We start from the raw sequence: 15,318 nt of genomic DNA on the forward strand, positions 1-15,318 counted from the left end.
TCACATCTTAACTAACTTACTGACTAGATTGGGAATTCGTTTGTTTCAGTCAACATTTTGACAAGTAACAATAATATACATAATTACAAAGGTACAGAAAATTATAATGGTGCTTAACATACTTACTATCTTCTCAAAGATGCATAATAATTAATATTGATATATTAACAATAGCATTAAATTAGGTTTATTTAATACTATATTATTATGAAAGCTGTACAAATAAATAAAATTTATGAAGGGACTTCATAAAATAAAATAAACGCTTAAGATATTGAACGGAAAAATAAAGGTTTATATAGGTTTCGAAAAGGTCAACAGTTTCAATAAAAAAGCACCTTCAAAAAATATTTTGGCTGAAGTTAACACAAGTAAATGTACTACTAAAAAAACAAAGACTCAGAATAAGATAGTTTACAAAAATGCTAAGGAGTTGTGCGTAACAAGCAGTATTATTAAATGCTTATAAAATTTTAGGCTCCTTTTACAAGTCATATTCGATCTAAATGATTTGATAAAGCCATGAAAGTCATGTATGTATCTATGTATAATTTATGTAAATTTTCATACAAATCTCTCAAGAAAATATTAACTAACAATAAACTAAATTGTCGTACGCCGACGAATAACAATTCAACACTTGGACAGAGAATTAAGTCTATTATAAATGATACATTCAGGTATCCAACACAGAACGTTAAAAACTGCTCAGAATTTCACTTTTCAATAAAATTCGATAGTGTTAGAAAAATATTTTATCTTATAATCTATCGGATAAATAGGATTAAACTATGACTGTCTTCTCCTGTCAATGCAACAAACGGCTCTCTTTAGGTTCTCAGCGAAACCTCCTTTGTGGTGTTGCATCTCCTCCTTACAGGTTCTCATAGCTTCAACTATGTTAGTGCTAGACCTTCCGGACTTCTTGCCTCCCTGTCCTGTGTCCTCAAACTCCTCGTCGGATCACGTATCGGGCCCAGTATACTTCACTATCAGGTCTAATTCCTCCTCGCTTGGCTTGATAGTGCGCACTTCAGTGGGTCCCTCGAACTTCTTAGGCCTGTCGCTTATCTTATTCTCTATATTTACCAGAACATCGGCTACGCATCGATGGCCATCGGGAGATTTAATTTCAGCATCATCACCGTCTGTTTCTTGTATTTCTTTATTGCCGTTGTTGTCTTTCTCTATTTCTGCCTTGTTGTCTTCTTCATCGCTGTTCTCTTTGCCTTCTAGAATCATTTTGTGGGTGGCTTCCTCCACCACGCTGTCCGTTGGTGCTTCGTTGATGCAGGAATGTGTTAGCGTGAAGGGAAGTTTCACTGATACCTCTCCGCCCATACCGCTGAGGGTAAGCTTAACTTTAACGTAGTAGGACACGTAGATAGCAAACACGTTGCGGTCGTCTGGGGAATTGGAGTTGCAGAGTACTGTAGAAGCAAGACTTGCGCCAGACTTTGAGTAGGAATCTTCTAATGCAATCCAGTTCTTGGTGACACCTGTGGAAAAAGAGTGACTTTTTTTAACAGTGAGTTTTTAATTATTATATTAATTACTATTAGGCTGTAACATTTTTTTCGTGTTCATCGAAATAAACCAATAATATTATTTTTAGGAAGTTGAGTATGTTAACGAATGACTGTACTATCAGAGAAGTGGATTCCTAGGCAGACGGCGGACCTAAGTAATTTGGTCACGTTGTGTCAAACCAAAGATCTATGTGTCAAACCCAGCCGACCGATCACACCTAACATTGAATTGTCATGCCGACCAAATGACATAGGTCCGTCAGCTGCCTAGCAATCAATATTCCTCGATGGTACATAATTTCTGATGTTACGTGCATTTTGGTATTTGCTCTCTTACCCCTATGCGGCGTCAGGGTATAGGAGTCGGTGTGGACCTGGCCCGGTAGTATGGGCGGTCCGGTTCCCCGCACTAGCGCTACCACATTCTTGAACTTGCCGTTGGAGAACATGCACACGTCTACGTGCTGTATCACCAGAGTCTGTTGAAAAAAAAAAAGTTAGTGGCCACTTATTTAAAGCATCAGTGATCGCATATTAATTACATTCGTCCGCACCGTACGCGTCGCATTTCGGTGCTGACAAACATTAATTTTAAAAGCAGTGTAGCTATTTAAGTGTCTAACAGCCGCGCTCAGACATTTAAAGATTTCTTAAAGTGGGTCCCTCGAACTTCTTAGTATCTAACTAAAGTTTTGTTAAAAAGTATTTGGACTTAGTAACATTGTCAATTGACTAAGGGGCTGAGTACAGCCCTTTTACTATCAACCTACGAATAATAAAAACCTATTAACCTATAATATTTAATGATAATAACAATTGGTTCCTACCAAAATGTTTTAAAATTTTCCATACTCGCACGTTTAATTATAAAAGATGGTAATCTTTGGTAATATATAATATGGTGTCGCAACACGATGTTTCCGCGCCACAGAGCGCTTAACCAGGTGAGAACAACAAATATTTGCTAAACCACCTTAAGGCCATCCCCTGAGCAAACGACCTTGACCATACATTTGCCGCGTTGCCGAGATCGCACCTAAATCCTATTTTTTTACTTATCTTACTTCAAAATTGACCAAAAAAAAATTGAAACGGCGAATATGTAGTTACTAAAATTGTCGATCTATTGGCGTGTGTTTCAAATAAAAGTAATTTGTAAATACTAGAGAGTAATGTATGCTTGAATTTAAATAAATTGATATTACTTTGAAAATTTAATATAATAAACAAAAAGGGAACTATATTTTCTATCACCAAAATTTATATTTGTCATCAAGTTGTATCACCTAATAAATAGATCTATCGCCACGAAATATTTTCGTTCTCAGATAAACAAAAATTGTTCCCAGGTATGAATTATCAAATTAATGTTAATATAAGAGTAAAATAAGAGATCGATAACCAATAAAATTATATTGCATTACATAAATATAAACTTCGTTCTTATAATAACAGTTTTGTTACTTAAATAATAGCTCTGTGCTCAGAATGGTAGATCTGTCACCAAATAAATCGATTATCGATCCCTGACTGCGACTCCTTTTTATTTGATATTTTGTCACCAATACAGTAGTAACATTTTATTTCGTTCAAATATTAAATTAATAGTATTCGTTACCAATTTAATACATCAATTTATAATTTTAATGAAAAAATGATCAAAGGGGCGGAGACAAATTGGCGCGCTTTAAAAATTGACCAATCCGGCCTCAACGATGGGTAGTAGGTAACTAGGTTCGATTTTTTTTTTATTATTTTAACTTTAATTAAATGTTTTATCTACTATTCTGCTAGCCATAAGCCAGCTATTTTAAACCAGCGCTGATTGTTCAGTGGTAATTATTTTAAACAATAAATATTGATTATTTTGACTTTAATTGTTTTATTTACTACTCTGCTAAAAATTTTATTTAAATATAATTTATACTACCAGTGGAAATTTAGAACCTTGGGAGTCTAGTTAAGTAGCAGAATCTTTTGGTTGAAACGATGATGACAACCCTAATTTTTTATTTGAACTTAATGCAATTTTCTAGTAACATAATATGATTTATTGGTGATCTCTTTAAATTGGTTTGCTTAAATACTTATTAGGACACACCTATTATAATACATACAAAAACATTTATTTGGTACTAGACCTTATATCTCAGGATTTTAGGTGATTTATTGTGGAACTGATTTTGCATTGTTTGGTGACTACATTTTGGTGACAGATCTACTATTTTGAGGACAAACCCTATTATTTAAGAAACACAAAACTAATTAAATTGGTGATAGCTTAAATGATACCCAAACAAAAATAGGAAATTAATAACGATGAAAGGAATGTTCATATTATTATGCTGAAGATTATTGCTGTATTTTTATTATAATTTTGTAGCTTTAAAATTATGAGTTAATAAGAATCTAAAAACGGTAAATTACGGCATCTTCGTACTCGTAGGAGGAGCGCCTTAAAAAGAATAAACATCGATTCGAAATGTTTATTAGGGTTCCGTATCCAAAGGGTAAAAACGGGACCTTATTACTAAGACTTCAACGACTGTCTGTCCGTCATGGCTATCTCCAGGCTGTATCTCAAGAAGGGTGATATCTAGAGAGATGAAATTTTCACAGATTATGTTTTTCTCTTGCCGCTATAACAACACATACTAAGACAATATACTTAAATCAAATATTTAATGGGGTTTCCCATACAACAAACTTGAATTTTTGTCATTTTTTGTTTATCAACAGTGGCTTCTTACAAATTCAATAAAATATTACAAATTCCTTAATAGTATTAGTAATTTAATAATAATTGATACTAAATATTTATGAATATTTAAGGGGGCTCCCATACAAAAATATTTTTTTTGCCTATTTTCTCTCTGAAATGGTACGGAATCTTTCCACTTTTTTTTTACTATGTAGGTACTAGGTAGTAGGTACTATCGTATTAGGAAATTCGAAGTTTTAAGCAACCGCGCTATAATTCATTTATTGTTTATGAATGGGAACCATACTGTTTTCCAAGATATAAACTAACATGTCCTTTCCAGGGACTCAAAGCATCTCCGCACCACATCTCATGAAAATCGGTCAAGCTTACATGACCTTTGCATTTAAAATATTTGGACTAAATTATTATGTAGTTATAATATGCATATGAACCTAAGAAGGATTAAATAATATGACTAAACATTACGAAAAATACGAATATCAAATTCTATTTTTCTTACCCCGTACGAGCAAATAAACAAACTGTAACAAACCATTTAAAAGTTGGCAAAATAGCCTTGCATTTTTGAACGAGTAAATTCTAGTCACATTTTATTTCTACGGTGAAATTGTTGGAATCAAAAATGCATATCGTTTTACTCGACTGCTTGCATTTCTGTTACAGTCCAGTGAGCTTGTAGACAGCACTGGCATACTAGACTAAAGCTTCCGAGAACCTAGTCAAGAGAATTGATACAGGAAATATTGTAGTTTCGCAGAAAAAATACAATGGCTTTCTAATAACAACGACTAGTTAAGAGGGCGACTAACCCAAAAAATCAAACATCGACCTTCTCTCTTCACACTCACGCCCGTCTTTCATATGCCAGGTGAAAAAGGACGACGCGGATTCATCGCCAATTAGTTTTTTCTCAATAACTTGATAAATATACAACATTTTAAAAATCCGCTAGGTCGATCTCTTAATGATAAAATTTTATACAATGTGCTAAAATATTAACTTAGTTAAATGCACGGTTATGGCAATAAATGAAAAATTCGTGAAAATTAGATGCATCTTTGTGATTTTTTCTATCGAGAAAATTTTAAAATATCGTGTTTTTGCTCAGATCGAATTCTCGAAAATATAATGTAGTAGGTATCTAATTTTAGATAATGAAACTATTTGGGGCTTATTTTTAAATATAAAAATGAAATATAAAATCGACACTTTAGGGTTAGTCGCCCCCTTAAGAGGATATAATTATAAAGTCATTATAATTATGTATCATTCTTAGAAACCATTGGCATAATTTCATGAAATTGGATACAATTGAAGACAAAAGCGAGTCGAAAAGATCTTTTGAGTAAAACTTTTGAAATCTTATTGAGTAGCTTATCTTGTTGAAGACGGTTTATCATCTTGATCTTTTCGTGGTATATAATATACAGGGTGTAATTAAAATTTCCGGCCAAATTTAGATATATTGATGTGAGTTAAAAATAATATTAAATCACGTATTTTATACGTGGGAGAGCCATGCTTCGGCACGAATGGGCCGGCTCGACCGGAGAAATACCACGTTCTCACAGAAAACCGGCGTGAAACAGTGCTTGCGCTGTGTTTCGCCGAGTGAGTGAGTTTACCGGAGGCCCAATATCCTACCATATTCCCTTCCCTACCCTCTATTCCCTTCCCTTCCCATCCCTACCCTATTACCCTATTCCCTTTTAAAGGCCGGCAACGCACCTACAGCTCTTCTGATGCTGCGAGTGCCCATGGGCGACTTAAGTTGCTTTCCATCAGGTGACCCGTTTGCTCGTTTGCCTCCTTATTTCATAAAAAAAAAACACTCATTACTAAAATGATGAGAAATGGCTTCCGAAAGTTATCGTAAAAAATACCACAAGTAATGGACACTACGCGACACCGGGCGTGGCCCTCGCGCCTTCCCGTTACCACCCTCTGCGTCACCCCGCTCTACCCAACGCCGCAAAGTGACCGTTCTGCAACGATTTTAATTAGGACAAAGTATGTTATTGTAAAAAAATAACACCCTTAATTTTTATCCTTAAATGGACTCTCCTAATGATACGTAAGCCCTAAAAATTTGGCTGGCAGGTTTAATTGCACTCTGTATAAATAAATAAAAATATACACAGGGTATAACAAAACTAAGTGATAATACTTTAGGGTGAGTACGTGTTCCTTGTAAAGAGTGTCCTGTAAAAGTAGCAGCGCTGAAAGACCAAATTTTTTTTTCACTTTTGTATGGGCAAGCGCCCCAGTGTCACGAGTTTCCCCATACAAAAGTGAAAATAATTTTTGGTCTTTCAGCGATGCTACTTTCACAGTTAGTTCTCTACAAGGAAGACATACACGCCCTTAAGTATTATCACTTAGTTTTGTTACACCCTGTATAAATTATCATCTTCTAACAAACCAAAGTAAATCACTATGTTTAGTCATGTAAGATGAATATTTGCAGTAGCCAAGAGGCTTTACACAAAGCTTGAATTTACAAGTTCAGTTTGAATATCAACCTCTACTGACTACTCCAACCGCATTGTCCCGTTCCAACTTTGAATAGAAACGGACAAAGGACCCAAAACAATGTATATGTTTCAGACAGTCACCACTATCTTAATTAAGTAATAAGTATGTACTTATCAAAACAAAGAGAAATTATTTCATTCTTACTTACTTACTTAACAAAAGATTGTTTTCGTTACCACAGTAGATGTGGATATCAAAAGCAAAGAATAGGACGAGCAAACGGGTCACCTGATGGTAAGCAACTACCGTCGCCCATGGACACTCGCAACATCAGAAGAGCTGCAGGTGCGTTGCCGGCCTTTTAAGAGGGAATACGCTCTTTTCTTGAAGGTTTGCAGGTTGTATCGGTCCGGAAATACTGCTGGTGACAGTTCATTCCAGAGAGTAAGTAGTATTATAAAAATATTATGTTCGTGTATAAACTTCTGAACGGCGCAACCGATTTTGATGTAATTACTCTTAGTGTCAACAAGATAATGATTATATTTTGGTCCAGATTGACGCTACTTATTCAAAAAGTTGCAACTGTCTAACGTGGTTTATGACTTATAACTTATCAGCCTGGCGTCAGATGGACAGACACCAAAGTCTGTAATAGGGTCCCGACTCCCGTTATACCTATAAGTACGGAACCCTATATCAGTTGTCACAAGCCAGGAGTATTATACACTACAGGGGAATAGACATGCTACATTTTAAAGCAGCAAAATATTTCTATTCTCATGGGATACCTTTTGCACATAAAGTCCAAGGAAACATCTTATAAATTTTTACAACTAAGATGTTACGAAACTTTAGAACTAGATTTATGAAGAGCGCTAAACGAAAATATATCTATCTCCTGGGTAACATACTAGACGGGTTAAGCTCTTAGCCATTTAATCTAGATTATGAATAGGTATGCCAAGCTAAATAATAATAATAATATCTATGGACGCTTCACACCACGTCAGTCTGGCCCTGTGGTAAGTACCTGAAGGACTTGTGTTACAGGTACCAGACAACGGAAATATATTTAATACTTTTAATACACATCCATGACCCAGGAACTTTGAAAACTTTTTGTTCCGTCGGCGGGATTCGAGCCCACGACCCCCGGCTTGAGCTACCAACGCGCTCACCACTGAGCCACAGAGCTATAAATATGTAGGATATACTCTGGCTGTTTTAGGGTTGGTTACACTACAGGTATTGTTAAGGTTACGGTTATCATTAAATCCATATTTTCCATCCATCGTCAATTTTTGACTTTAACCAGAGATTTGACAGTTCATTTGCCATTTTGTTATAGTTAAAGTTAAATTTATAGTTAAAGTAAATTGGTGCAACCCACCCTTAATAATGTTAATTGAATTTGGATGCTGTATTTTCATTTTTCATATTAAACAAGCGGTCCCGACGGACGTCGTCCCGTCATATTTATATGAGGTTATTGCTAAAAGCAGAGAAGTTACACCATCATCCGTTCGGTTCAGCCGTTCTCGAAATTAGCATTTAGGTGCACAGCTGATGTAGCGACTCATTGTTATATAGAGGTATATAAAATGTTTTGAATTTACTTTTTTATGATTAAAGTATTGAATGTGTTTCAAACTTTTTATTTCTAATAAATATTATTTAAAAATTATCTAATAAATATTATTACAAAATTCTCGTGTGTGTTTGTGCAGGAAGTCCTTCAAAACGGCTCAACTGATTTTAATGAAATTTTGCATGTACATTCGTTAGGCCTGAGAATAGGTTTTTATCTACCATTTATATTGAGACTAGAAATAATTTATACGACAAAACAACGTTTACCGGGCCAGCTAGTTTTCTTTATTCTAATAAAACTGACATTTTACGGACATTTAATGTAAAACAATAAAGTATTTTTTCAACAAAGACTATTATTTTAGGCCCCACTAGGTTCACAGCCTGGGGCTAAAATGTAACACAATTGAAATGAAAACTCATTTTTCTTCGTTTTCACATCAATATGACGTCGTTACACTGATTGCCCGACTGTTTTTCTTTCTTTTCCCGAACGGAAATGTTTGTGTATCCATTATTTGATAGAATTCGAAAATTGAATTGAATCGAATTCTTCATTCTTTTATTATTAAATGGAATGTTATAATACTAATATTTTTATACGAATGTGTGTCTATTTGCCTATTATAACTTGACAATTAAACAACTTAATTGACTTTGATATTTGGTTTGGAGACACTTTGAGTTCCGGGAACGAGCTAATAACATTTTTTTCCCGAAATGTACAATTTACAGTTTCCGCTCGAATGTCGGATTTTGGTGCAACGAAGTTGTCTCGAAAGGTCCCTAACTTTTTTTTCTAGACGTTTCTCTTAACATTTATTAGATATTAGCAGCCCCGGATTTATAAATAGAACGTTGTAGGTCACCGCCTAGGGGCAGCAGCGTCCTAGGGCAGCGTCTATAGAGGCCCTACAGATGATGTACATGGGGCGGCAGAAATAAAGTGGCATACTATGATGAAAAAATATAAATTCGAAACTGGATAACAAGTGTATGTGTTGAATAAATGTTAATAGATATTAGATGAGTATATAGTGAGTAGGTTCCTCACCTTTATCCTGCGGACGGTCTTGGACGAGTTGTTGGAGACGAGGACGCTGACGACCACGCTCTCCCCGTGAGAGTACGTCGCCTTGTCCAGCCACGCCTCCAGCTCCACCCTGGCAAAAACAAAATGGGCAATTGTTAAAAAATACGGCGAATTTTATGTTGGACTCACGCAAGTACCCTCTTAATGTAGGGGCAGTGGGCTTGTTGCCCGTGTCGCTGAAATCCTTAGATTCGAGACTTCTTATTTCAAGTTGAGGTCTACACTATGACATTTTTAGGCCGCTAAGGAGAGAACAGCAGCAGTTAATATAATTTCAAATATTATCTGTTATCACATTGTAAAAATCACGTTAAATTCACCAGAGTTCTGAAATTTAACGCGCTGAGTTTAGTCAGGAACTAAAATTGTCTACTAAAACCGTAAAATTTTTGGCACGACAACCTGCAATAAAAATCGATAGTCTTCTATAAAAGTTTATCACCTGTTTATGTCTCATAACCTTTAACGACTGGTCACGTTTCACCATTGAGATAGGTACATATAGATAACACCTTCTGTTTCGTAGCCATCTGGTTCAATCTCTTATTTGATTGAACGACTAGCGAATTCATTGAATGAAACCATTTATAGTCAAAGACGCGTTGGCCTTTAGTTGAGACGTTAAAAGTAATCAACGACTTGACAAGTTAGCCTTTAATTAGTCTCTCAATTAAATGGATTCATTCAATGAATTCGTTCGTACGTTTGACATGGCAATATTGTATCGCTAATTATTCTCCTATCTTAGGATTGCTACAACGGCAGATAAAACTGCAGTCGTCGACAAATGGAGACGGCTGCAGTTGTATCTCTTGTTGGCAAGTGCCGTTCGTCTCTAAGAAGCCTAAGGCTCAATTTCACCAACGACTGTTAAAGTTAACGTTCGGATTAGTATCACGTTACTTCTTCGTTTTTCATATAAATGAAAGAGAAGACATGACATTTTAACAAGCTGTTAACACTAACATACGTTGGTGAAATTGGGCCTTAGAGACGAACATACAGTCTGCTAGGCGCGGCCATGCCGACTGTATGTGCGCCGCAGACTCGATCATACAAAAAGTATGCCGTCTGCGATCTCCCTTAACGCTTTTAAATTAGGCCGGTTCTGCCTTATTTCCGTTACCATATCGATGCATGGCAGATATTCTTTGAATCAGCTGAAGGAGCAGAGGGCGCTTCTAGCACATACAGTAATAAATATTGATAACCTGACTGGCAAAATCCGACATGTTGCACATGTCATATCAGTATATTGACAGAAACTTTGTCGAACGTGTTTTATAGCTATGTCCACACTGTGCACTTTCATCTTCAATTTTCGTCATCAACTTTCATATTGACGCATTCAATAGTTAAATTCGTCAAAGAACCCAATATTGTCATTTTTGAAGTTTTGGATACGGTCAGAGGGCATTCGTCGCGGGCATGCCTCACGTTCGCTGTTGACTGCGCTATAACGCATGCCCTTGACGGACACAAAAGGGACCGTGTGGACAAAACTATTGTCTTTTCTGGTGATGCCGCTTAGCGTGAAACCTGTAGTAATCCTATTACTTTCATTGGTCAAATGGATGGATGAGTCCATTGTATTCTTATGTCAATGCCGTACACGTACCTGCCGTCGGACAGTAGGAATGGCTTCTCCACGGCCACTCGAGGTGGTGCAGACTCCTGGTTATCTGCTGACAAAATATATTATTGTTAATATTCATTATTTAATTATTATTATTTATAGCCGATAAAGGCCTCGTACGTATGTCCGTGTCCGAGTCACTTGGCTGATTTTACTTCGTAATTGCATCCTGTTTTACATGAAATGGAACAAAGATACTTATATTAAGCGCGAATTATGTTATGGTCTTATTTTATTGAAATACTTATAATATATTTTAATATAAATAGAAAAAAGATAGAAAACGTGATTTAACGCAGTAACAGCTGACACGTTTCCATTCAATATTCGCGTGACACTACCAGACGCCTGCTAAATATGAGAAGATAAAAAAGAAAAGACAAAAACTTGATATGAAATGTAATTTACATTTCGTTTCATTTTATCTTCTTTTATATTATAAGATTTCAATGCTCCGTTTCAGTTATATAAACGACTAGATGACGCCAACTCCGTTGTGCCAAAATCCGCGCGGGAACTCTACATTTTTGCGGGATAAAACAACCTAAGTTATTTTCCGGGACTCAAAGTATTTCCATACTAAATTTTAACAAAATCGGTTCAGCGGTTTGGACGTGAAGACATATAGGCACATAGACAGACGGACACACTTATTTCTCTCTTCTACTATCGGACTTACTCGATAGTTTTACTCCAAATCGAGTAAAAGTTATCGAGTGTACCGCAGAACTCACAATTCGAAGGCTCGCATCGAGCCGGCTCGATGGAATTAAATAAATCTAATTCCCTTTGAACTTACTCGACACGAACCGTCAAGCTTTATCAAGCGTGTGAGTTTTGCGGTCCACACGATAATTTTTACTTGATTTGGAGTAAAACTATCGAGTAATGCTGAATGTGTGGACGAAAGCCCAAGCCGTGGTAAACTCTACGTGATCGCTCGATCGAGTAAAACCGTATGTGAGTACTTAGCATAATTGAAAATTGAACTTTATCTACACAAGAAGAAGAAAATTCTTTGCAAGTGGTAATGAAAAGAGTATCTTTTGTAGTAAGTAGCCAATAATATTAATATTAATTATTAACTACTACCATAGAAAGACTAAGGAAAATATACATAAAATCGCTTGTGCTGCATCGCAAATGAAATTACACTAGTAAAATTGTTTAGCAGATCGGAAAAATAAGTCTAGATATCGCAAGGTCGACCTTCGTCAAGTTCACTGGCTTGTTTTATTTAATTGTGTTTCCAATATCGAGAAAGTATCGTCTACACTGATGAGGCTTGCAGAAGCTGCACGAGATAAAGTCTCAGGATATGGTTCTGTAAATTTTACAATACAATATTATAATAATGTAATTATGTATAATTTTTAGAAGTTAAGAACACTGTAGGAGCAGTTAAGAACTCGGTAGAAAGAGCGGAGGATGTTCCTCTTTTACGAATTTTCGATCAAGTCACGTATACATACTCCAAAAGCGAAATTTTACCTACCCCATAAGTGTATAAAGAAAGAATCATCAAAATCGGTTCGCATGTGGCGAAGTTATCCGCGAACAAACATAAATAATCGACCAAGTGCGAGTTGGACTCGCACACGAAGGGTTCCGTACCGGTATAGGGCGAATGTAGACAAAAAATTGTGTTATTTGTATGGGTAAAGTAAATATTTAAGTGGTTAAATATTTACTTTATTTTAATTTTATTATTATTTAAGTACTAAAATAAAAATATAATTAAGGATTTTGTGAAAATTTCAAGTGCCTAGCTGTTACCATTACTGATTACGAGCAAAAAAGGCCAAAAAATCACGTTTCTTGTAATGGAGCTTATAACTAATGGAGGAACCCTTAAATACTTATTAACATTATTTTATTTTCAGTATTTGTTGTTAGAGCGGCAACATATATTATATAAATCTGTGAAAATTTTAGAAGTCTAGCTATAGCGGTTCTTGAGTTACAGCCTGGAGACAGACATACAGACGGACGGACAAACAATGAAGTCTTAGTAATAGGGTCCCGTTTTTAACCTTTGGGTACGGAACCCTAAAAACAATTATTAATACACAGTCGAATTGAGAAACCTATTCCTTTTTTTGAAATCGATTAAAAATTAACAATTACAGACTAAATATTTATCATTCAGTACCATTTTCTGGTGTTCCGACTTCCGGCATCAAGAAGTAGCAATTTAGATTGAAACTTCATTAAAAGAAAACATTCGTGGTTTCTGTCCGTCGCGGTCGGAGCGCTGTAAATGTTCCCTGGGACAACATTGTAAGACAGGTCACGATCGACCGTTAATGAAAATAACTTTATCTAATGTCTAATTGATTTTTACTTTGTTCTAGACTGTTAAATATTTTCAGTTCTTTTTACCGGAATCTGGTCTTGGGGCCACCCGCAGCATGATTACGTATCTTGTCACTACGTTTTATCACAAGTTAGCATGACAGTGTATATTGTACACTATCACTGACCTCCATTATACAAGTACGCTGGACTTATAATACCCACCTGCTTTTTGTGCCTATTTGAAGCGGATTCAGCGCCCCCAATGCGGGGGAAGAGGACTAAATCTGACGTAACTTGCAAACCGCTATTGGTTGTAGAAACTAGTATTAATTATAATAATATAGAAAACCGGCGTGAAACAGCGCTTGCGCTGTGTTTCGCCGAGTGAGTGAGTTTACCGGAGGCCCAATCCCCTACCCTATTCCCTTCCCTTCCTATCCCTACCCTCCCCTATTACCCTATTCCCTCTTAAAAGGCCGGCAACGCACCTGCAGCTCTTCTGAAGCTGCGAGTGTCCATGGGCGACGGAAGTTGCTTTCCATCAGGTGACCCGTTTGCTCGTTTGCTCGTTTTATTTCATAAAAAAAAAACATCCAAGTACTCTCACTACTGCTATCAACGTCAATATGGCGACTTTCAAACGTCATTTTTACGTCGAATTTAGTTCTCTTCCCCCGCATTGGGGGCGCTGATTTCACTTGAAATAGGCACAAAAACCAGCAGTCATTTCAAAGGGTATCTAGCGGGGGTCCAGCGTACTTGTATAATGGTGGTTAGTGTACACCATAAAGTTAATATACCTAGCGGAATAGAGCAACAATCTCGAGCTGTCAAACGAAACCGAAATTGGTTTACATCTGTGTGTATTATACACTTACACACAAGCATAATTATTGAACATTAGTTCTATGAGATTAAATTGTCAACGTGCCGATAAGTGCCGACTGAACGTCAAAAAAAGTGTTCTGCTGTCATGTATCACACGTCTTTTTTACCACGCAGTGTTACTGATAGTGACATCTCTCTTGCTCAGGCCTTTGTTTCTCTATTCCGCTAGGTATATTAGCTTTATGGTGTACGCTATGAACTATCTGATATCTGTCAGAAATGTTGGTAACGTTATTTGGCAGACAGCAGGCATTGTGCTATTTCTGCTGTCAAGCTCCTGTTGCAGACCTGTCGCAAAATACGTTATCATCCTGCCGATTTCAAATTGTATATTTTCAAAACATGAAAGCCAAAATCTAATATAGGATATGTCACCCCAAAGTCTTTCAGGCCTTAAATGATTTGAAAAACAAAACCCTTCCTTTCTTCGTCGGATAAAAATCTAATTAGAATGAAACAAAAAGTGCTCTACACATTTTAATAATATAAACAGCAGTGATCGTCGCTTGAAATAACAATCGACAACAGTTTGAAACAACTGGCGTCCTTTCAAGAAAACATTTAGAAAATTAATACGTTTCATAAAAGTTTTTCATAACGCTAAGCTCGATTGAGAGTGGGAAGCAATTTTGATTTGATATTTTAATTTTAATTTAATCTTTTAAGCTCCTTATGGTTTCAATTACAATTTATTGAAATCATTTTAAATAAGTTCTGTGGGTAGCAGTTAGACACGCATAGTAAGCACTTTCTAATCTAGGCCTACACCAAGCGTTGGTAAATAAGATAAAATTAACGGAAATGAGACTATAAGCAAAGAAAGCTTATATATATATATTTAATGAAATAAGGGGGCAAACGAGCAAACGGGTCACCTGATGGAAAGCAACTTCCGTCGCCCATGAGCACTCGCAGCATTAGAAGAGCTGCAAGTGCGTTGCCGGCCTTTTAAGAGGGAATAGGGTAATAGGGGAGGGTAGGGAAGGGAAGGGAAGGGAATAGTTGAGGGTAGGGAAGGGAATAGGGTAAGGGTTAGGGGATTGGGCCTCCGGTAAACTCACTCACTCGGCGAAACACAGCG

At 36.4% G+C, this 15,318-nt stretch overlaps 1 protein-coding gene across 2 annotated transcripts in view; it reads right to left on the reverse strand.

Moving 5' to 3' along the window:
- Positions 1-302: 302 nt before the first annotated feature.
- The window catches only part of LOC121729648 (arrestin homolog), a 139,430-nt gene continuing 124,414 nt past the window's right edge, over positions 303-15,318 (reverse strand). For both annotated transcript variants that reach the window (XM_042118222.1, XM_042118221.1), the window contains 4 exons: positions 11,034-11,097; positions 9,377-9,485; positions 1,867-2,008; positions 303-1,499 (listed from right to left, as the gene is read on the reverse strand). In XM_042118222.1, coding sequence (XP_041974156.1) covers positions 964-1,499; positions 1,867-2,008; positions 9,377-9,485; positions 11,034-11,097 — 851 coding nt within the window. In that variant the 3' untranslated portion in view covers positions 303-963. The remainder of the gene's footprint in view (positions 1,500-1,866; positions 2,009-9,376; positions 9,486-11,033; positions 11,098-15,318) is intronic.

Source organism: Aricia agestis, chromosome 8, assembly GCF_905147365.1.
Source record: "Aricia agestis chromosome 8, ilAriAges1.1, whole genome shotgun sequence".
Classification (NCBI taxonomy): domain Eukaryota; kingdom Metazoa; phylum Arthropoda; class Insecta; order Lepidoptera; family Lycaenidae; genus Aricia; species Aricia agestis.